Source organism: Myxocyprinus asiaticus, chromosome 4 (assembly GCF_019703515.2).
Source record: "Myxocyprinus asiaticus isolate MX2 ecotype Aquarium Trade chromosome 4, UBuf_Myxa_2, whole genome shotgun sequence".
NCBI lineage: Eukaryota > Metazoa > Chordata > Actinopteri > Cypriniformes > Catostomidae > Myxocyprinus > Myxocyprinus asiaticus.
In genome coordinates this window covers 93,183-116,007 of record NC_059347.1, presented here as the reverse complement: position 1 = coordinate 116,007, position 22,825 = coordinate 93,183, and the positions used below count along the sequence as shown (strand labels likewise).

Sequence of the window (22,825 nt, the reverse complement as noted above, 5' to 3'; positions counted from 1 at the left end):
TTACACCCCTGTTCAACTGCACATCTAGGGGGCTCAGACATGTTATTCAAGTCGAGATGAGCCACCCTCCCCGGCTTCGCTCACCGTGAGTTAGACCCCGGAGCACATGTGCTCCCATTGCATTGACTTTCAATTTGCATTGGGAGCAGGTGTGCTCCAGGCTTCACTGACGGTAATCGAAGCCGGAGAGAGTGAGGCTCCCCAGCATCAGGCAGTGGCTAAAGACCCTGAGTGAATGGCAGAGCAAAAGCTCTGTAAAAATTACTGTCAATTTGCATTTGTATGGGGAAAAAATTAACAGAAGCTTCTTTGTGTAATATATAATATATTACCAAATAATAATAAAAATTATATCTTCATGTATATTTTGGTTTGTGTGGTATTTTGTCAAAATATAAACAAATTGTATGTTTTGAACCACTTTGATTATTGGTTTACAGAGTTACTACAAGTGGTCTATTGGCATCTCCAAGTGGCCTTTTTTTGGAAGTACACTTACATAAATCATTATGGAACAAAGAGTTTTGGTCATATCGACTTCAAAATTGTGTCAGAAATTCATCAGACATGTGGCTTTGTATCAGATCTGTTTTTGGGGCACTGCACATAGTCTTGCATATTTAAAAAAAAAAAAAAAGTATTTTATAAATAATATTTGCGGTCACTATTCAAAATATTTTAATAGCTCTTACTAATTTTTTATACTACAATGATCAATTTTTACCCTTGAATAACAAATGTCTAAGTGTCTACTTTCAAACAAGCCCAAAATTTGTGTTTGTAGACCAAAGGGTTCAAGAACTGGGAGATGTTTACTATGGGTATGTCGTTTTTAAGCTCATGCACAAAAAGAGACCGAACACATTGTAGTCCTGCTGTTGCGCTGCACTTAAGCAAATATATCAAATGAACAATCGGCCAATTGTAACATTACATGCAATCCGTTTGCTGCTAAATTTATTATCCTACACAAATTCCATAGGAAGATGCTTGCGGAGATCAAGTTTGAAGTGTTTCCTGCCTGAGCAGACACTTTTTGCGACAAACTTTCCAAACAGAATAACTGAGAAACATTGATGGTGCCATACCCAAAATACTCCCACACCGCAGACTTCAGCTGTGAAATAAAGGTTCAGGGTACGACATGTCTTTGTGCTGAGCTGAGCCTGTGCCATGCCTTTCAAATAAAGTGTCGATTTAATGTATTATGAGGAAATCACAATTTAGAGATTTATTTTATCACATCAAGTTTATCTGATTATATGTCTTCATTAAACTGATTTGGATTTTAGAAAAGTTCAGACATTTTGTATTGAAACAGATTTTATATTCATGCAATACTGTGAATAAGATGTCTATGGTGTGAAAAACATCTATTTTTAAACTGGGGTATATTGTGAAACTTTTAAACCGCTACATCCTTACTGGAGATGCTGACACTATTACAGAAACCATCCTCAATATCATCACGGCAGAGAAATGTTGACCTGCAGCCACTCTTGCATCATTTGCCAGTGATGGTGCTTCTGTTATGATCAGTAAGCTTTGAAAATTATTCTTCTATTTGAATACCAGTTTTGGTATAGAATTTATTTTTTACTGTCAAGACAAGAAAACTGAAGTAAGAGGCTAAAAGTCCTTTTCCTTGGAAACACTGTCACTGTCCAGTTTGTTTCCCATCAAATAAAAAAGCCTTACCCAACCAAATACTGCAAAACCATTTCAAAAATATTTTGGTTCTATCAAGCAAGCAGTACAAGAACAGAGTCAACAGCACAAGGTCTTTACAAATTTAACAAGGCTGAGTTCTTCCCTCTGGCACTCTGTCTAATGCAGATTGTGCACAAGATGCTGCACAGACAGTTTCAAGTGTTCCCAAGAAGAAACCTCTTCATACCACTGATTTATTTATATTTGTATTACTATTACTTAATAAATTTTGCCCATTAGAGATACGCCACCTTTTCTGTATTTAGGGGACTGCCCTCAAGTCATCTCTTGGACAACTAAAGTTCAAAAGCACTGTAAAGGACAGGTGGGAATCTTGGCTATGTGTTACAGCTGGGATAGGCTCCAGCACTCACGCAACCCTGCAGAGGACAAGCAGCTTTAGAAGATGGATGGATGGATGGATTTAGTGATTAGTAACAATAATAATAATGTTCTTAATAGGGGGTGATTTGTTGGGGTAATCAGGGGGTGTATTGTTGGGTGTATCAGGGGGTAGGACCCCCCCCCCCAAAATATGCAAACTTTTGTGTGTTATGTGACACTAATCTAGGAACTCTCTCGTGTTGACATGCAGACCTATGAAAGAAAGTGTGCAGAATACACTGCAAATATAAAGGAAATAATGTTTAAATTTGTACAAAACAAACAAACAACACCTTCATGCAGCAATATCAGAGACTCAAGTGTTTCTTTATAATTCAAAAACAACCAATTTTCATGAGTAGGTTCTGAATTCCCTTGAATGCCCCCCAGAGTGACCACACGCAAAATATCACAAAAATGCAAAATCTGTTAGAATGAAGTCACCTCAAAGTAGACGAGTAATATACTGAATTATTGATTTGTCATTTCAAAACCTTTATAGATATAAAAATATTTAAAAATACTGTATATACTAAGCGTATAAACAGACAGGTTTTGTCTGCTGTTCTGTATTTGTTTAACTTCCTCTTTTATACATAGCTATATAAATAAATTGACATCAATCAGCAATATGGTCTGTCTGTACACTATGTGTGTGTCTTTGGTGTTTTTTTTTTAATGTTATACACTAGTAGTTATGAGCGAATTATGCTATAAATGTGGTTTATGAGGACACCTCTAGTGTCCTTGTAATTCAAAAGTACCTCCTAAATTTGTTTTTATGTAAAAATCCCAAAGGATTCTGTGAGGGTTAGGTTTAGGGGTAGGGTTATGGAATAGAATATATAGTATAGAAATCATTATGTCTATGGAGAGTCATCATAATGATAGGGGAACCAATGTGTGTGCTTGTGTGTGTTTACAGGTCTAATCTATGTACGTCTCTGAGATGTCTGTTTTAGGTCTTTACAACATTTTAAATCATAAATGTCTTGAAGACATCTGTGACAAACTTTTTGACATACATCTTATAGACGTAATGCAGATGAGCAGACAATGTAAAATAGATGTCTTTAAGATGTAAACACACATCAAACAGACATCTGGATGATGTAATCAAAATCAAATCAAATCAAATCAAATCAAATCACTTTATTGTCACACAGCCATATACACAAGTGCAATGGTGTGTGAAATTCTTGGAAATGTACATGTGCTATCAGGGATAGTTTGTACAGCATAAAAATAATTATGTCTATGGAGAGTCCTCATAAAGATAGGAAAACCAACGTGTGTGTGTGTGTGTGTGTAGAGAGAGAGAGAGAGAGAGACAAACACATTGCCACCTAATGTAAACAAAGATGGCTGGATTGCAATGATCGTGTTTCCCGGATGTGTTAACTGCAATAGGTGAGCTGTTGTCTGTTATCGTGGTGTTTTTGTGACAATTTGGCTTTCTGTTTCAAAGAACAGGAGTACTGTGTGCTTGAAAAGACTATTGAGTTGCTGTTTGAGTTACTTATGAATGACAACGGTATAGCCACCTAATGTAAACAGACATGGCTGCGAGGATCAGTGATCACGTTTTGTTGACTGTTTGAATATGAGCTGTAAACTTTTATAGTGGTACTTTTGTGACCATTTGGATGTCTATGTCATAAAATAATCATATCATGTGCTTGAAAAGACTGTATGAGTAACAGTTTGTATGAATATGAATTACAGGTGCTTGGGTAGTGCAGCTTAGTGTTGGCATGAACAGCACTGACTGTTGCAGAAACACAAATGTGTGACGCTACTCTGAGGGGGCCAGTCAATAACCATCACAAAAATGCACCAGTAAGTGGGGAAGGGTTAAGTGACAGATGCTTGAAGATTATTCTTCAGAATTTTTTTCCCCTAAAATGTGTAAAAATAAAATTTTAATAACATTTCTTGATTACAAAAATATCCTCATTCTAATGAAACATTATAATATGTCTTCTATGTGTATTTGTTAGGGATTTGAATTTTTTGGAATGGAATAAATACAGGTGCTATTTCAATGTATTCACTGACCATTCAATAAATTCAAGACCAATTAGGGCCTGGGTTTAGGGAGTTAATATGGGTGTAAACAGGGTTTTACAGCTCTACATACTTAAGTTTGTCCAGTGTGCAGTTTGGATCATTTAGTCTTTCAGAGAGCAGCTGGACTCCTGATTCTCCTGGGTGATTGTAGCTCAGATCCAGCTCTCTCAGGTGTGAGGGGTTTGAACTCAGAGCTGAAGCCACAGAACAACAGCCTTCCTCTGTCACCATACAGCCAGATAATCTACAAACACACACATCAACAGTCAGATAAACTACATTTACATTTACATTTAGTCATTAAGCAGAACCTTTTATCCAAAGCGACTTACAAATGAGGAACATAAGTACTTTGTCATATAAAAGTAAACCATACCTGCAGGATCACACTGCCAAGTTCTATGTGTAGCTAGAATAGTACAGAATTTAGCACAGAAGAAAGAGACAGACAAGGATTTTTTTATATTTTATTTCTTAAATAGTAAGTGCCATTATTTAGGACTGATTAAGTGCTCACAGAAAATATGTATTTTCAGCATTTTCTTGAATGCTGAAATGGGTTCAGCAGAACGGCAGGTGGTTGAAAGCTCATTCCACCACCGGGGGACAGACAAAGTGAATGAATGTAAAGTGTACTGTGTGCCTCATTGTGAAGGGACCACCAGGCGCCGCTTGTTCACTGACTGCAGAGAGCAAGTGGGGAAATGGACCTGGAGGAGTAAGTTGAAGTATAAGAGGGTGCTGTTCCACTGGCTAAACTCAAATCCTTGAATTTGATGTGGACAGCTAGAGGTAGCCAGTAGAGAAAGACTAAGAGGGGTGTCACGTGAGCCCTCTTTGGTTGATAGCACTAGCTGGGAGGTCGTCCAACAAAGCATTGCAGTAGTCCAATCTTGAAATGGCAATAGCTTGGACCAAGAGCTGCACAGCATATTTAGACAGGAAAGGACTGATTTTTCTGATGTTATAAAGCACAAACCTGCAAGACTGGGCAGTTGATGAGATGTGATTACTAAAATTTAGCTGGTCATGAATTACTATCAGGTTTCAGGCTGTTCTGATAGGACTCACAGTAGTTGAGCACAGATGAACAGTAAATTCATGATCAACAGATGGGTTTGCTGGATCACAAGTTCATAAGTTGAGATCATGAGTTCAGTCTTTGCCTGGATAAAGGAACACCACCTTCAGCTCAACCTGGCCGAGATCTCCGAAAGATAGGCAGAGATATGTTACGCCCTCCCCAGTATAGGGTTGGAAAGGTGCAACAAGGAGAGAGATTTTTAAATAGCCTTCTCCTGCCCTGGCAATTAACACAACCACAGCTTTTTAACAATAAAGAATTATAGCTTTATTTAAATGAAAGGAAGGAAGCTACATCAGACTTTAAGAGGGAGCAAGGCCAAAATAACAAACTAAAATACCATTCTAACTAGAATCCAAACTAAATTTCCTAACAAAAGAAAAACACAAATAAACAAATTTCTACCCTGATTCCCTTATTGGGTAGAAACAGGAGAAAATGGTTAAATAGACAATAAATAGCATCCACCTCCATACAGCTTCCATAAAAAGATAAACAAAGCAAGTAAATGGAAAAACTTAATGATATAAAACAAAAAAAGAGAGTCTATACAGTGGTAATAAAGCATACTCTATTTAGTGTTGTGAGCAATGTATTAAGAATGTACACAATCTGGGGCAGAAGAAAGGAATGACTCTCAGAAACAGCCTACAAACAGTCTGCCTCTCTCCATCTCTCTCTTCATGTGTTGGATCCACCCAGCATTTATCCTCTTGTCAGCCGATCATAAAAGGGAACTGATTAGTAGTCATCATAGCTGACACCTGGTGGCAATCTAACCTGTCATAAAAGACAGAAGGAAAACAAAACGAAAACAAAGGGACACAACATAAAGAGATACGCCTGAGGGCGTAACAAATACGAGTTGAGACAGTTGGGTCATCAGGCTGGAACGATAGGTAGAGCTGCGATTCATCCGCAATAATCAGTCGGTTGAGTTCATTACTTGGCCAGTTGGAGTCGCCAATTCACACACATCAGTATAAGAGTGCGAACGCACGGGTTCTGGGTAGCTCAGTGGTAAAGACGCTGGCTACCACCCCTGGAGTTCACTAGTTCGAATCCCAGGGCGTGCTGAGTGACTCCAGCCAGGTCTCCTAAGCAACCGAATTGGCCCAGTTGCTAGAGAGGGTAGAGTCACATGGGGTAACCTCATCGTGGTCGCTATAATGTGGTTCGTTCTCGTGGGGCGCATGGTGAGTTGAGCGTGGATGCGGCGGTGGATGGCGTGAAGCCTCCACACGCGCTATGTCTCCGTGGCAACGTGTTCAACAAGCCACATGATAAGATGCATGGGTTGACGGTCTTGGACGCAGAGGCAGCTGGGATTCGTCCTCCGCCACCCGGACTGAGGCAAATCACTTCATGACCACAGGGACTTAAAAGCACATTGGGAACTGGGCATGCCAAATTGGGAGAAAAAAGGGGAAAAGATTTTTAAAAAAGAGTGCGAACGCACAGTCAAGAGTGTCCAGACTGTGTGCACATATTTACGGCAAGATTATAAAAAAAAAAAAAAAAAAAAAAAATTTAAATTTAAAATTATAACATTTCAAAGCCCATTTTGTGTGTACGTTACATTTATACACTAAGACTGAACTCATATGGTGCATCTCAGACAGCCCTAGATCATTAGGCAGCACACTGGTCAGGGAGTCGGCCATTTCTAGGGATATCCCAATCACAAAATTGTTCCAGTGCATTGAAACAGTCACTCCCCAAAAATCCCAGAATGCACCGTAAAAACCAGTGAGCATCACGGGTCTCTGTGTTCCTTTAACAGAAATCGTGTCATGTCTTCAAGTTGTTGGAATATGAATGCAAGTGTAAATGTAGTTAAAGCTTAGTTTTCTGTCTTTAAAAGAATTTGTTTATAACTATTTTTCATCCATAACGTGCAGAAAAGTGAAACAATCGCACAATCTTTTAAACAGTAGCTAAAAGTTTAAAAATACACAACTCACAATTCCATGCAAATATCAGTCATAACATGGGAATACAAATCAAGTAATTACCAAAGGAACAAAACTCTTTTGAAAATGTTAATTTAGGTTTATATTTTACTGTACTGAAGATCATAATGATTGCTTTTGTATACCAGAAATAAAACAACATTTTCAAACAGCATTATTTCAAGCTTTCAAAAGAGGGATCTCTTTGAAATGAATCTTCATTTTCACTATGTTAACAAGAATAGTTTTCCTGAAATTCAATCAAATGTCTGAGAAATATATAAACCTGTGTTTCAGTGCTGTCACATCCATAATATTTTCACTCAGTTGGAGGTGTGGTACAGAAGGTTTCACCTCTGACACATATCAGAGCTGTTGGCTCACGGGGATCCAGGTTTGAATCTTGCCTGGATCATGTCCCAACCCTGTTCTCCCTCTCTCTCCCTCAATTTCATCTCAATCTATACTATCCTGTAAATAAAGGCAAAAAGCTCAAAAATAAATAAATAAATATCACTCAAAATTCATACATTAAGATACTTCCTGTATAAAGCGTATGTCGATGTTTAGTATGATGAACAAATGGTCTCCCATCTTTACTTTAAACACCCATTCATGAGTTCACATGTCCACATTGCACTTGAATTGGAAATGGTAAACAGGTTGTTAAGGGAAAACTAATTTGGCTTGCTGTCTGTAAAGGAGGGGCTCGAGAATGAGGGTCTTGAGTATGCGGCTCAGCTCGAACTCTAAGTCCACCCCCGCCCCCCCGCAGAAATCCAGTCACAATGAAACACAATTTCTTCAAACATATTTTTTATTGAATCATTTGTTACCTCACTATGAATTAGTTTATGATATTGCTGTGTTTTGTGTTCTTCTTTTGTGTTTGTATTTTTTATTATATTTTGGTGTTTTTTCCCTGTTCCTTAGATGGAGTTTGTGTCGAGGAACTGAGGTACATTTGATTTGACAGCAGACTGTCAGATTCTGAGTGATAACCTCATGTGAGACAGACATTGAGGTGTTTGTAAAGTGCTCTTCACAATCTAGAGGTGAATTGTGAGCCTCTATCTGAAACTCCTCCTCTGGTAATCCATCAACTCAAATGTTTTCCCACAAAAATAATGGCTCCAGGTAAAATAGATATGTCAGAAATATATCACTTCTATATACAACAATTCTTATCCTCTAAGTCTAATAATAATTCATTTATATTTTACAATAATATATCAACCTGACTGGGTTCCAAATCACAAGTGTGTGAAGTTGTTTTTGCACACTGTGTTCATTCACAGAAATGTGTTTGTAATATGAATAAACATCATTATTCCTTCTTTGTTTACTGAAAAACTGTAAGGAAAACATGCTTTTGTGACTTGTAACTACATTTTTACATCTTGCTTTAAACATTTTGAATCTACTTGGCTACAATGTCTGTTTGGTTTCAATGATGTTCCTCTGATTGAAAAATATATATTCTTATGACAGTTCAGAGCAAATACAGAAATATTGATAAATAAATACATAAAATAGGCAGAACATAATTGATTATATCATATTTCCTGTTGTTGCAGTGTATAGTTTTTGTTTGTATGTGGTATCAAAGCAAATTCTACTGTATATCTGCAGCAAGTTTCTTCCTCATATGAACATTTTAAGAAGACTGTCCTAAAGAGCTGGTCAAAAATTAATGTTGTGATCATTTTGATCTGTGATGTCAGAATCAGAATATCTTGATTCCCTTGAGAGGAACCAGACTCAGCAGAGGGAGCCCATCCACATGTTCACAGTAACCACAGCTATGAATCACAATATATTCATAATTTATATTCCAGTGTAGTAATGAATCTGCAAACACAAACCTCAGTATCTCCAGTGTACAATGAGGACTCTTCAGTGCATCAGAGAGCAGCTTCACTCCTGAATCCTGCAGGTCATTGTTACTCAGGTCCAGCTCTCTCAGACTTGAGGAGTTTGAGCTGAGAACCGAGGCCAGTGCAAAACAGCTTTTCTCTGTCAGATTACAGAGACTCAGACTGAGAGAGAAATGACAAGATAACAGTGTGTTAAACTATAAGTTTTAGTGAAGGTGTCTCTGTACAGCTGTTGGGTACAAAGAAGAAATATATGGCCCCCCAAAAATAGGGCTACTATGTTTGATTGCTCATAGGAGTTTGCACAATTTTTGAAGTACTTCAGCAGAGGGAGCCCATCCACATATTCACAGTAACCACAGCTATGAACCACAATATATTCATAACTTATATTCCAATATAGTCATGAATCTGCAAACACAAACCTCACTATATCCAGTGTGCAGTGAGGACTCTTCAGTGCATCAGAGAGCAGCTTCACTCCTGAATCCTGCAGGTCATTATTACTCAGGTCCAGCTCTCTCAGGGAGTTTGATGATTGTAGAACTGAAGACAAACTTTCACAGCATGTTTCAACAAGATGACAGCTGTCAAATCTGCAGAAACACAATATTTGTCCAAGGCATATATTTATTTGTCTGTTTGTGTAACATTGTATTAAAACAGTTTTTTGATTGGTTACAGGATTATTATAGTTTTGAAAAGTTTTTATTTTTATTTCATTTTGTATTGAGGGTTTCATTTTCAGTTTAAGCCAGTTTCAATGTTGTATAAATATGGCTGCTTTTAGTTTTCATTTAGTCTTAGTATAGTTTTAGTTTTTATCTTCAATAACACCACAAATATTATCTGTAACACTTTACAATAAGGTTGTATTTGTTATCATTAGTTAACTACATTAAACTAACAATGAAGAATTACACCACTTCATAATCTTGGTTAATGTTAATTCCGAGCCTCTAAACATCACTTATACAAGTGAACTGTAGTTGTTTGTTTTCACATGACAATCAGACAGCTGTTTACCATGTCTATTTGATGGAATATACAGTGAAATCTGCTTGAGAGAAAAATTATTCTCTTAAATCAGATCAGATTTTAAATCACATTATCTAACATAAATTGAAAACCAAGTCAATTGTGTGTGTGATTGTGTGTGTTTGTGTGTGATTGTGTGCATTTGTGTGTGACTGTGTGTGTGTGTGTATGATTGTGTGCGTGTGTCAATATGTGTGTGAGTGTGTGTGTGATTGTGTGTGTGACTGTGTGTGTGTGTGTGTGATTGTGTGCATGATCGTGCATGATTGTGTGTGCGTGTATGTGTGTGTGAGTGTGTGATTGCGTGTGTATGTGTGTGTGTGTGTGTGATTGTGTGTGTGATTGCGTGCAAGTGTGATTGTGCATGATTGTGTGTGTGTGCGTGATTGTGTGCGTGTGTGATTGTGTGCATGATCGTGCGTGATTGTGTATGTGTGTGTGAGTGTGTAATTGTGTGTGTATGTGTGTGTGTGTGTGATTGTGTGCAAGTGTGATTGTGTGCAAGTGTGATTGTGCATGATTGTGTGTGTGTGATTGTGTGCATGTGTGACTGTGTGCGTGATTGTGCGTGTGTGTGATTTTGTGTGCATGTCTGTGTGTGATTGTGTATGTGTGATTTTGTGTGTGTGTGTGTGTGTGATTGTGTACGTGTGATTGTATGTGTGTGTGTGTGTGTGTCACCTGAACGATAACGAGTGAATGACATGAGAAGATGGTCAGTGGTGTTGTACAGAGATTTTTTAATGACTTTGTGTTTTCTATTGGAGTTTCGTGAGTTTCACAGAGGCACATCAGTACGTCCACAGCTTGAAGGGATATTGTGTATTTATGAATGAAGTACTCTTGTTTTAAAATCTCCCCTCTCTGCTTTCCATTGCTATGACATCCCCTAAACACTTTAAAATACTCATGATAGTTTTTGACAACTCTATAACCTGAAAATCAACTTTGATAACTTATTACACATTGACATAAACACCACAGAAATCTATATAGAATACACTAGACTGGAAAATCAAAGACAAATTTCTCAAGATGGCTGGGCGCTAGATTCTCTGGCGCATAAGGTGAATAATATTAAACTTACACTGATGTGGAAGTGTCCAACTCAAAATTAAATAATAACTGTTGAAATCATGCAAGCTTGAAGTACAAAATCAGACAGCAGCACACAGTCTAAACTGTCTCTGGAACTGTTACTGTTGTGTCATGTGACTTTAGACCTGTGAGACTTTAATCAAGCAGTGCAGTTACTGACTGGTTGTTCATATGACAATGTTTAACTAAAGATACACAAGTTCTGGAATTTTAAGGATTGTATCTAAAAAATAAAAAAAAATTATGAAATATGCCATCACATTTCTTGTTTGTTTAGATACACAATCCAGATATGGAATAATTTAGGAATAATTATTGGATTGGATATGTGTCTCTAAAAAGTCAGCAAACACCTTTTACAAGAATTGCATAACATTTATTTCTGATTTGTTAAATCTGCTCTGTAGAAATCTTAAAGGATCTCACTATTTGGCAACAGACTGCAGAGGTCAGTAAATCCAATAAGAATTGCATTTCTCATTTTCAAATAATTCTTCTTTAAAAGTACTAAAAGAACTACTGGAATTGTTACTTGAACCGTTAAGGAACCGGAATCGTTAAATTCCTAACGATTCCCATCCCTACTCTTAACTAAAATTTTCTAGTGCCACTTATATTTATGCATATAACTTTTGAACCATAAGGCCTAGTATCAAAATTCAAACTAATTTGATTACATACCATGGTATTAATTTCCACCAGACTAGACTTTCTGCCATTTTTAATTTTCCAAAACACCTACTCTGTGACTGAAACCATGAGAATGTACTGTATTCGAAACAGGACGCACTTCTCAGCCGGTAAAACAGTACACTACTTGGGTATCCATGTGTGTAGTATGAATAGTTTTCCTACATATTTCATCTGGGAATGTGAGTTTTTAACACTAGGGTGTTTGTGAGTCTTTCTGACTGATTCATTAAAAGAACCCACTCAGTAGATTCATATGTTTGTGAAACACAGTTTATTATTGCACACACAGCAGTTGCGGAGCACCGCCAGTGAATTGCGCTCCAATATATAACACCACTATATACAGTTAGGGTTAATCCAGGTGAGTGACAGACACTGTCTCTGTCAGAATGATTAAGCAACAGTGGCAAATTCTCAGGGCCAGCCAAGCCTTCTCTTCTGGCCTAACATGCCAAATAAATAAATATTTTTCATCCTTTCATTCTCAATCACCTTTTTGCCTATATATTTTTAATTGCATTCAACTCCTAATTAATCTACAAACAAACTGAGAAAAACAAAGTTTATCCAGTCAGAATTTATTCCTTGATGCTTACAAGCAAAGTGTGACAACTGTTTCACAAATTGCATGCCCGAAGAAGCGCGTGAGTTTGAGCTCCACCCCGTCAGGCCTTCAGAATTTCTTCAGAATCCCTCAACAGTGCAAATGAATAGGCAACTAAAGTCAGATTGTCAGATTCATCAGCCAATCAGATTGATTTATTTGTTCTTGGTGGGTGTGATCTTTAGGATATGTCCCGGTCGAGGCCTTCTAGCTGGCCTTGAGTGACGCAATCATGCTTTAAGTGATGTACGTAATTCAAGAGCGAAAAGCGTAAGATCAAGCTGTCTGAGGAGTTGGCTGTCATCACTGCTGCTATCGCCATTGAAAAAGAGATCCTTATGGATTTAAAAACACGAGATGGTCTGCATGATCGTGCGATTGCTTCATTTATTAAACAGGAAAGGACTGATTTTCACTTCAAGTAAATTGGTAAGTGCTTTTTGCATTGTTATAGCAACATCAGGAGTTTTCTAAGTGTAAATTAGGCTGCTGGAGCATTCAGTGTCGGATCAAGTTTTGAAAAGTAGGGGACCTGGGTAGCTCAGTGGTAAAGATGCTGGCTACCACCCCTGGAGTTCGCTAGTTCGCTAGTTCGAATCTCAGGGCAGCTGAGTGACTCCAGGTCTCCTAAGCAATCAAATTGGCCCGGTTGCTAGGGAGTCACATGGGGAAACCTCCTCGTGGTCGCTATAATGTGGTTCGTTCTCAGTGGGGCACATGGTGAGTTGAGCATGGATGCTGCGGTGGATGGCGTGAAGCCTCCACACGCACTATGTCTCCGTGGCAATGCGCTCAACAAGCCACATGATAAGATGTGTGGGTTGACAGTCTCAGACACAGAGGCAACTGAGATTCATCCTCCGGCACCCAGATTGAGGCGAATCACTACGTGACCACGAGAACTTAGAAAAGTGCATTAGGAATTGAGCATTCCAAATTGGGTGAAAAAGGGGACCCCCCCCCCCGGAAAAAGTAGTGCTTCACCTCGGAAAAGTGCAATGGAATGCATCTTTAGTCAGAATTACAACTTGTAGGCTCGTACAGAAATTCTCAACTCAGATTTCGCCGAGATGCAGGGGCATGATGTCACACAAACATGTTGACACTCAGGGAGATATACAAAGTGATAAACATTCACTTTATTAAGTAATATCAATAAATGAGTTTGTTTCCACATTACATGCTATTGAAGCTTGTTTAACAAACGCCTGCAGAAACAGGTGTATAAAACATTATCTCTTTTGATAATCCTACACCTGTAAGCACAAATGCTAGCGCTGCAGCATTGTTTATCAGTTGGGATGCTAGGAGACATCTCTAATGAGAGTCAAACCCCTGCTAAGCTAACGGGAGCATTGCAGTTCCGAATATCAGGGAATGGAATGCATTGATGGTCGGAGATATCAAGTAGGAATATCCCACATCCAACTTGAATGGAACACAGCATAACCATGTACCCTGATGAAACAAAATTTATTACAAGCAACATTTAAATTGCAAATATTATTAGATAGATTTTTCCAGGTATTATAGACCTCCTTGTTAGATTCATGTGAAAAATTATGATTTTTGAATGTCTGTTCGGGAGACGTTTATTTCACAAAACAGTCATGCTGCAGTTAAAATTAGGCTTGCTTGAGCATTAAGTGTCATTTCAAGGTCTGGTTTTCATGCGTGGATGTGTTTTTAAAATTTCAATTGGTATCATTAGTTAGCTGCGACATAATGTATGATGCCCAAAGACATAGGGTGTCTTATTCATTGTGAAACTGTGTATTCTTAATGGCATGAATCACACTGAAGGCCTAGACTTTAAATGCATGGCCCGCCACTGTTAAGCAAATAGTGGTAGTAAGAGGGGTAGGGGCTGCAACGGGGCATCAAATTTTCAGTGAAAGGACTGTATTTGTTTTTTATAGAAAATGTACAACTGTACTGTACTTAAATGTAAAAAAGCCAAATTCAAGTAGCATGTGCCTGCTATTGATTGTATTAAAAGAGCATCACAAAGAAGTTGTATTGGGCATGCATTGAACGCATTCGTATTCGCTCGTGGTCAAAAGAGTTTACTCAGAAAGGCAATGCGGTCGACCAGGTGCAAGCTGATCTGAAACATGCAAAAACAAAGTACAGTACATCTGGGCCTTAAGCCATCATGATTTGAGAGTACATGCAAAGTGGCCTAAAATCTAATCATGGGATTAATTTCTTTAGAATCCTTGGGCATACCAAGTCAAAAGATACACAGTTTTCCTATGTCTGCCATATTGGGTGTCAGTCATTACTCTAAAATGGTGTACTTTACAAACACATTAGCGTATCATTATGAAACTTGGTATGAATCATGGGCACTAAGCCTGGAGGGTACCTATAAAGTTTGGGGCCAGAGCCACCTTGTGGTCAAAAGTTATAACAATGTAAAATATGCAAAAATGCTTATAAAATTTATAAATTTGGCCCATCATCCTATCATTCAGTAGTCAGTCCCGATACCAGTGAATTTTCACGGTTCTCAACACCAATTTGGATACCACAGCAAAAATATGCTAATGTGTTATTGAACACACCAGTTTAGTTATTTTTAATAATTTAATAATTATTTTAATATTTATAGTTTTATAATTATTATTATTCTCCAGAACTTTCCAGAACATTTATTAAGTTTATTTTAATTTTATGATCAAAATGATGTCTAACTGATAAATGCTTAAAACTTTTAATAAGTGAAAATAGAACTTGTAATTGCATTTTTTTTACATAACATTTATTCAGCAGCTGTCTTGCTTGTGATATTTTGATTATTATTATTATTATTATTATTACAGTGAGTATTACATTTTACTATACAGTTGTAATACATTTCTATTCAACTTCTTCCATTTCAGGCATCTAGCTTTTATTTTGAATCGTGCTTTTATCATGATGTTTTTTGCTGCAAGTTTCACTTTTCCAGATAAACAGTTCACCATGGCCCAGCGTGATCACTGAAGACTTTTAAGTCACGTCTGAAATCTCATCTTTTTACACTGGCCTTTGAGTATGACAAATGAAATGTAGGACACAGTTTTGGAGTGTTTGTATTTTGTGTTTTAGATTACTGGTGTTTGTGTATGTGGTAATTTTTAAATGTTATTGTGACAAGGAGGAGTTTGTGGCCAGGAGTCCATCATTATGGCCCGGCCACGCCCTCCTCCTCAGTTATGTTTTACATTTTATTACTGTGAAGCACTTTGGTGAACTCTTTTGTTTTAAATGCGATATAAATAAAGTTGAGTTGAGAATAAAGCACAAATGCCGTGATTTTAATTATATAAATATATATTTTAATGCTGCGTGCTTCACAGTGGATTATTGCTCTGCTCTGTCAACTGATACAACGTGAATGATTGTCAATGTCTGTGGAGTTTCTAGTGGATGAGCGGTCAGATTTATACATTAATTTTAAGTACACAGCTCTTCCACACAAAGATTGCAGCCATTAGTGGTTTGATAAATCATACTAGGACATGTCACAATTTTAATTTGGTTAACTGTCCATTTCGATGTACAAGGAGTTACAGAGCACACGCTCAAATAAGCGTTTGAGCATTTTAAAGCATTTTAAATTCGTGTGTCAGTCATTCTGCGCGCTGTTACTGGATAGAGTCAGTGCTCGGTACTACCATTACTGCAGAAACAGTGGTATTGTTACATCTTTTTTATTTTAGTATCGACTTGACAACACTAATCCTGTTACTGCTTTCTTTAGACTCCTTGGGTCATGCTAAGTGCCAAATGGTTCTCCAATAGCACACCAACAAATTTTGTGACAAGACACCAATAAACATCAGAGGCTGTAACTCGCCAGTGCTTTGCTGTAATTACATGAAATTTTGAGTGTCATTGACACCACACCCAGCACCATATATTTGATGTTAGCACCACCTACTGGTCAAAAGCTATAATTAATTATATTGTGACAGAAGCAATTCCACATTGCTCTGTTTTTATACAGCCTTTTTAAAAATAATAATCATACTTCCATACATGCTGTGTGTGTGCTTGACCCTGTAATTCCTGCAAGCAGATATACTTTTCTCTATGATTCTATTTATTTATATATATAATTTAAGTAAAAATTATTTTATTTTTATTTTCAAAAATAATTTTCACAGCTAGTTTCAAATGAGTTTCTTATGAGCAGTGGTGTAGCCAAGCATGGGCCAGGGTCCAGGGCCCCCTGGAATTAGACCCAGGCCCACCCAGAATATTAGAGATTATTCTTTGACTTCAAATATATATTTATAAAGTAGTATAAAAATGCGTAAATTCTAATTTCTGAAAGTGTGGAAGAACGTTTTGAATGCGCTGCTTCTTTGTTGTTAATGAAAAATTGGTAAAACAAATTTTGGGCATAAACTTGGACCATCCATTTTTTTGAGGCCCACCCAAAAGTAATTTCCTGGCTACACACTTGGTTATGAGTGTTACATTTTCTGTAAACTTTCAAGCTTTCTAGAGAGAATCAGTGTAAAGTAACTACTGCAATCAAAGCTAATAATAAACAAAACTCTCAAATATACAGTACTTTTTTTGTTTTGTTAGCTCGGATTTGTACCCTTCATAAAAGCCAAATATAATTTCACACTAAATTTTGGCTTATAATTTTTTTCTGAAGTGAAATAAAACCATTGAATTAACATCTGTAAAAGTTCCTTACTTGGCTTTTCTGCAGCATCTCACAGCTGGCACTAGTCTCCTGTAGTTATATGATGATGTGTTGAACATCTTTGGGTTGAACTCATCCAGCACCTTCTCTGACATCAGCAGTACATAGACCAGCACTGAACACATTGAAGAGGAGAGTTCTCTTCCTGGATGTGCATCTGAACTCAAGTATCCTTGAATTTCCTTCAATAGTGACTGATCCTTCAGCTCAAGCAAACAGTAAAACAGGTTAATTGAAGCTTCATCTGAAATGTACTCCTGTAATTTGCTTTGAATGTGTTCAGTTGTTTTCACTGTGCTCTCTTTGGTGTCTTCAGAGTGTGTGATCAAGCCTTTGAGCAGTTTCTGACTGGATTCCAGTGAAATGCCCATCAGAAACCGCAGAAACAGATCCAGATGTCCTCTCTTACTCTTCATGGCTTTATCAACAGCCTTCTGCAGTAAGTCATGTAGTGTGATGGGTTCATCTGGCTTCTCAAAGAAAAACTGAAGCTCCTCCAAGTTCTTGTTCAGGTAGCAGAGGAACACAAACAGTGCAGCGAGGAACTCTTGTACACTCAGATGAACAAAGCTGAAGACCTTCGTCTCATGAAGTCCATCTTCCTTCTTAAAGATCTCAGCGATCATTCCTGTGAACTCAGAGTCTTTACTCACATCAATACCACATTCTTTCAGATCTTCTTCATAGAACACAATGTTTTCTTTCTTCAGTTGTTCAAACGCAAGCTTGGCCAACTTCAAAATCATCGTTTTATTGGACTCCAAGAGCTTTGTACGCTCACGTTCAAATTGTGCATCATATTTCTGACTCTTCATGTTCATCTGTATGATTAGAAAGTGAATGTACATTTCAGTGAGTGTTGTTTCAATGTCCTCTGTGTTATTCTCCTGAAGAACTGTGGCCGTGATCCAACAGAACACAGGAATGTGACACATGATGTAGAGACTACGAGATGTCTTAATGTGTGAGATGATTTTGGAGGCCTGAGTCTCATCTTTGATTTTTTTTCTGAAGTATTCCTCCTTCTGTTTGTCCGTGAATCCTCGCACCTCTGTGAACAAACCCACATACTCAGGAGGGATTTGATTGGCTACTGCAGGTCGTGAGGTCACCCATATGAGAGCTGATGGAAGCAGATTCCCTTTGACCAGATTTGTGAACAGTTCATCAACAGATGATCTTTCCTCAACACTCATCAGCATTCCGCTTTCAAAATTTAAAGGCAGTCGACTCTCATCAAGTCCATCAAAGACAAATACAAGCTTATAGTCTGTATATAATTTTGTTTTTTCCATTTCCTTCAGTTCAGGGTAAAATTTCTTCAGAAGCTCATGGAGACTGATCTCTTTATCTTTAATTGAATTTACATCTCGGAATGGAAGCAGGAACATGCAGTCTACATCCTGATTGGCTTTTCCTTCAGCCCAGTCCAGAATGAACTTGTGCACAGAGACAGTTTTTCCAATGCCAGCGATGCCTTTGGTCAGAACAGTCTTTTTCCTATTATTTTTCCCCAGTGAACTGAATATGTCATTGTAGTTGATTGGTTTATCCTGTGATTTCTGGCTCTTGAAAGCATCATCAGTCTTCAGAATCTCATGTGCATGATTGACATCTTTGATATCTCCCTCTGTGATAAAGAGTTCTGTGTAAACATCATCCAGATTTGATTTCCATTCATTTCCCTTTTTGCCCTCAAAAATATGTTCTGCTTCCTTCTTCATGTTGCTTTTGTGGCTTTTTAAGAATTCTTGCTGTCTTATGTCATCTATTATAACAAAGGGGTAAATAGAAACAGGTTGGGTGATAAAACAAAATAATTAACCATGAATTTAACAAAAAAATAAATAAATCAAATAGTCGTGGCTTTCTTCTCATTTTAAATTACATTTTTGACAATTTAAATGGTGCAGAAGAACTCCTTAACTGATATCAAATCACATTCAGAATCATATCAGATTTGGAATATGTTATAAATATGTTATAATTGTGTAATCATCATTTACAAAGTCAGGGCTCTACAGTGGGAATGTTTCATTCATGTTCCAAACCCTGAAGTTTCTCTTTCTTCTGTCATAATCAAACAGTGCTTTTTGGATTAATCACGGTTATGTTTAGGGTCTGGGTAAAGGGATCGAGTTTATGTTTAGGTTTAGGGATTTGGTTTAGGGGATCAAATAAAAGATATGACTTTTTTTTTTTTTTTTTTTTTTTTTTACAAAAACACAGGGGAAGCTTCTGTCATTGGTTTATTTGAAAGTCGTTTGAATATGAATACGATTTATAATACTGGGCTTTTTAACAAAAAATGCTAGTGTAGAGCCCTGAATATGTCAAACCATTTCTGATCTTATGGTAAGGAAGAGAATAAGGCTGATTCACCTTGATTTTCTTTGTGTTTCTCTGTTGTGAAAAAAAGAGAAGTGAATAGAATGAGAAAAATACAGCTAGAGGAAATATATATATATATATATATATATATATTTGAAGAGACACAGTTCTTTTAATTCATTTGGCACTGAAACTGAGACAGAATGATGCTTTCACATTTGTTACAGAAATTACATTTCAACTTTAACATTAGTGATATTCTTACTTTATTACCTTCCTTGAGTTTGTTCTCTAACTGTTCAGCCAGATGGTTCTGCTTCATCTTCCTCAGGATGTTCACTGTAATCTTCACAGATTCTTCTAGTCCATAACATGCCACTATCTTATCCACTGTATCTAACACGTCTGCATTCTCCAGTTCAGAAGTTGAATGGAGTCCATCATTCTTTAAATACCACTGAAACTTCTTCAGTTCTTCTTCTTTAAGCTCATTCAGTGAGTTCACGAGTAGCTCTGGAACAGACGTCATCATCTGTCACTGATTTATTTCTGCAGGATGAGAAGAAACAGATCTAAAAAAGTTTCACTCTTCACATGTTGATCTGAGTGCTCAAATAAAGTTGATATGATAAATTTGTCATATACACAGCTCAACAATGATCTGTGAACTGATGTGCAAAGAAAAGTTTATGAGTAAACCACTTAAATGACAGCATGAATAGATTCTCAATAAGGCAGCTTGTAGAACTAGTTTGTTCACATTGTTCAGGATCAAAACTGATCTAATCTAAAGTGTCTGGCTGTCAAAAATAACTTGACAAGATACAAAAGAGTACACTTATGATGACAAAAAGACACAAAGGGTTATTTTGCATTTTAAAAAGTTGGCTATTAGTACCTTGAAACAACAAAATTCCCCTCAGAAAAAATATGCGTCTTAATTTTCTATAATTTTAAAAATTATAGCAACAATAGACATAACTGGCATCGCATTTTTTAATTTGTGAAGGTTCTTCTTCAAATTTCCATTTCAGACAAATATTTATTATTTATGACTGTGTCTGTCATTTCTTGTGTTTAACTTAATATGACATGAATTTCGTTGACCTTTAACCCACAAATCTGAGAAATCATATACAGAAGCAGAATAATATATATATAGAAATAAAGAGCAATTACTAAGATTAGACTTATGAAATAATAATTAAGTGTGATATTACAATTATTATTATTATTATTTTATTAGTGCTACAGAGATATTAGTGCTTTATGAATCTGCTACATTATTTCAAAAAGATTGGATAATTGCTAAAAGTTTTGTTTGGGAGCACATAAACACAATGTGCTCAATATTTTCTGATACTGAAGGCCTAAAATCAATGTGAGCTGAGAAATGACACTTTATTTTTTACTTTGTGGTTTAGAAAGGCACTATATACAGGTAAATAAAACATTGTAGAATTACAAATCTATATAGTGCAGCACTTTAGGGTGTAATCTTTATTTTACCTTACCTTTAAAAAATGTAGATGTTTGTAGATCCTTTTTTCTTCTGAGCTCTCGTCTTGTTATCAGATGCTCTGAAAGTGCTTGTCCTTCTGTATTTTTGTAAAGACTTTTGCAGGGTTTTCCTTCAAATGAAACCAGTTTTTCATGACTCAAAATATGTACTGAAAAATATGCGGAAAATCCACCTATAGACATCCAAACACACACTCTCAAACAAGGCTTAAAGCACGTTTGAATCCCTGGGCAAGTTTAAGTTGAGTTTAATGTTGATTTTAAAGGGCAAGTTGTGAGTCTAACACTTTGCAAAATTAGTACTACAACTAAAGCAAAGATGTGAATTATATGCTTGACAAATCAGACAACAACAGTCTTAGTCTTATGCTAGCAAGCAACTTACATTTACAAAAACAAAGTGCTTTTAAATTTCACATTTGAGGTATGACTGGGTAATTATGTTTTTGATTAGACCAGACTGGATCAACTGGAAGTAGATCAGTGATCACACTAAACAGTCAGTACTTTTTCTCTCTTGTTAGCACACTGCCACTATATTTCAATTTCGATCTCCTGTCAAATGTACATATAGCGATGTCAAATCTGTGTTGTGTTGTGAATAAACTCTCGGAACACCGAAATCCTTGCCATCAAGTCCTCGTTTATTGAATCTGGTTAAATAAATAAGCATATCTTTGAGCACTCTTGCAGAAAATAATCAGCATGTGGCAGCAATGTACGACATGCTGAGAAAACGAACACCAGCTGGGTGTATTACAAAACTCATTTTAAGACCATATAATGATAAATATGTACCAGCAAATGGGGAAGTCCCCTGGACATTCGCCATGTCCGCTAAGGTCAGCATTTTGTGATTTTTGTAACGTTTGCTATGGGATGTTCCCAGGACATTTTGGACGTTTCGCAACAGGTCCCATTTTAGTCAGTGCAAAATGTTCTGAAAATGACGTTCAGGGGACATCAGTGAATGTCCCTGTTTCGTCCCTAAAATAACATTTGTCTATGTCCGACAATGTTATTGATGTTCAGGGGACGTCAGCCCTAAAATAACATTCTTGAACGAAGCCATCAAATGAACACAACACCACATTCCACAGATCAGAGAGATCCCCCACCGAACCATTAGAGAGTCATAAAAACGAATCCATGACACCTAAATTGCTGAAGGAGACCGTCTCTCCCATGCCTGCTTAATCTCAAAGTAGGGTATGTAATAACAGAGCTGACCAATAAAGAAGATCCTTCTTTGTTGCACAAACTTAAACCCTCAGCATGACCTTCTGAACTTCCACACAGAGCTAAAGCAGGCTTTTCCCATTGAGGTCCCCAGATCGCCCCCAGTGCTAGCCGCGCTGACCTCATACCCGTAGGTAGGAGGACCAAGGCAGGGAGCCGCTGGGGTGGCTTGCTTCCGTACGAAAGCAAGCCGCGACTGCAACGTTGCCATGGTCATGTTCTCGCAGTGAGAATATGAACCATTCATAAACACTGCCTCCGTGTGGGTCACGCCCAGACACGAAAGACAGCGATCATGACCATCCGAAGTTGAGAGAAAACGAACGCAACCAGGAATAACACACGAACGGAAAGGCATCTTTAGAAAGACGCGTCTTTAAAAAGACGTTCCGTGTGTGCGCTCTTTTAGAGAAATATATACTCTTTTAGAGGGGAAAAATGCTCTTTCAGAAAATATACTCTCTAGTTTTTCTGCCGAAGCGCCCAGGGGCGTTCTCTGCAGTGCACCAGTGCAGA

The 22,825-nt window shown here is 37.4% G+C and overlaps 1 protein-coding gene across 2 annotated transcripts in view; it reads right to left on the bottom strand.

The window, feature by feature from the left end:
* Positions 1–21,158, bottom strand: part of LOC127440202 (NACHT, LRR and PYD domains-containing protein 12-like) — a 46,676-nt gene extending 25,518 nt beyond the window's left edge. For both annotated transcript variants that reach the window (XM_051696665.1, XM_051696664.1), the window contains exons 1-7: positions 21,064–21,158; positions 19,823–20,098; positions 19,601–19,621; positions 17,210–18,986; positions 9,503–9,673; positions 9,066–9,239; positions 4,235–4,408 (exon numbers count right to left, since the gene is read on the bottom strand). In XM_051696665.1, the coding sequence (XP_051552625.1) occupies positions 4,235–4,408; positions 9,066–9,239; positions 9,503–9,673; positions 17,210–18,986; positions 19,601–19,621; positions 19,823–20,081 (2,576 nt within the window). In that variant the 5' untranslated portion in view covers positions 20,082–20,098; positions 21,064–21,158. The remainder of the gene's footprint in view (positions 1–4,234; positions 4,409–9,065; positions 9,240–9,502; positions 9,674–17,209; positions 18,987–19,600; positions 19,622–19,822; positions 20,099–21,063) is intronic.
* Positions 21,159–22,825: the final 1,667 nt, after the last annotated feature.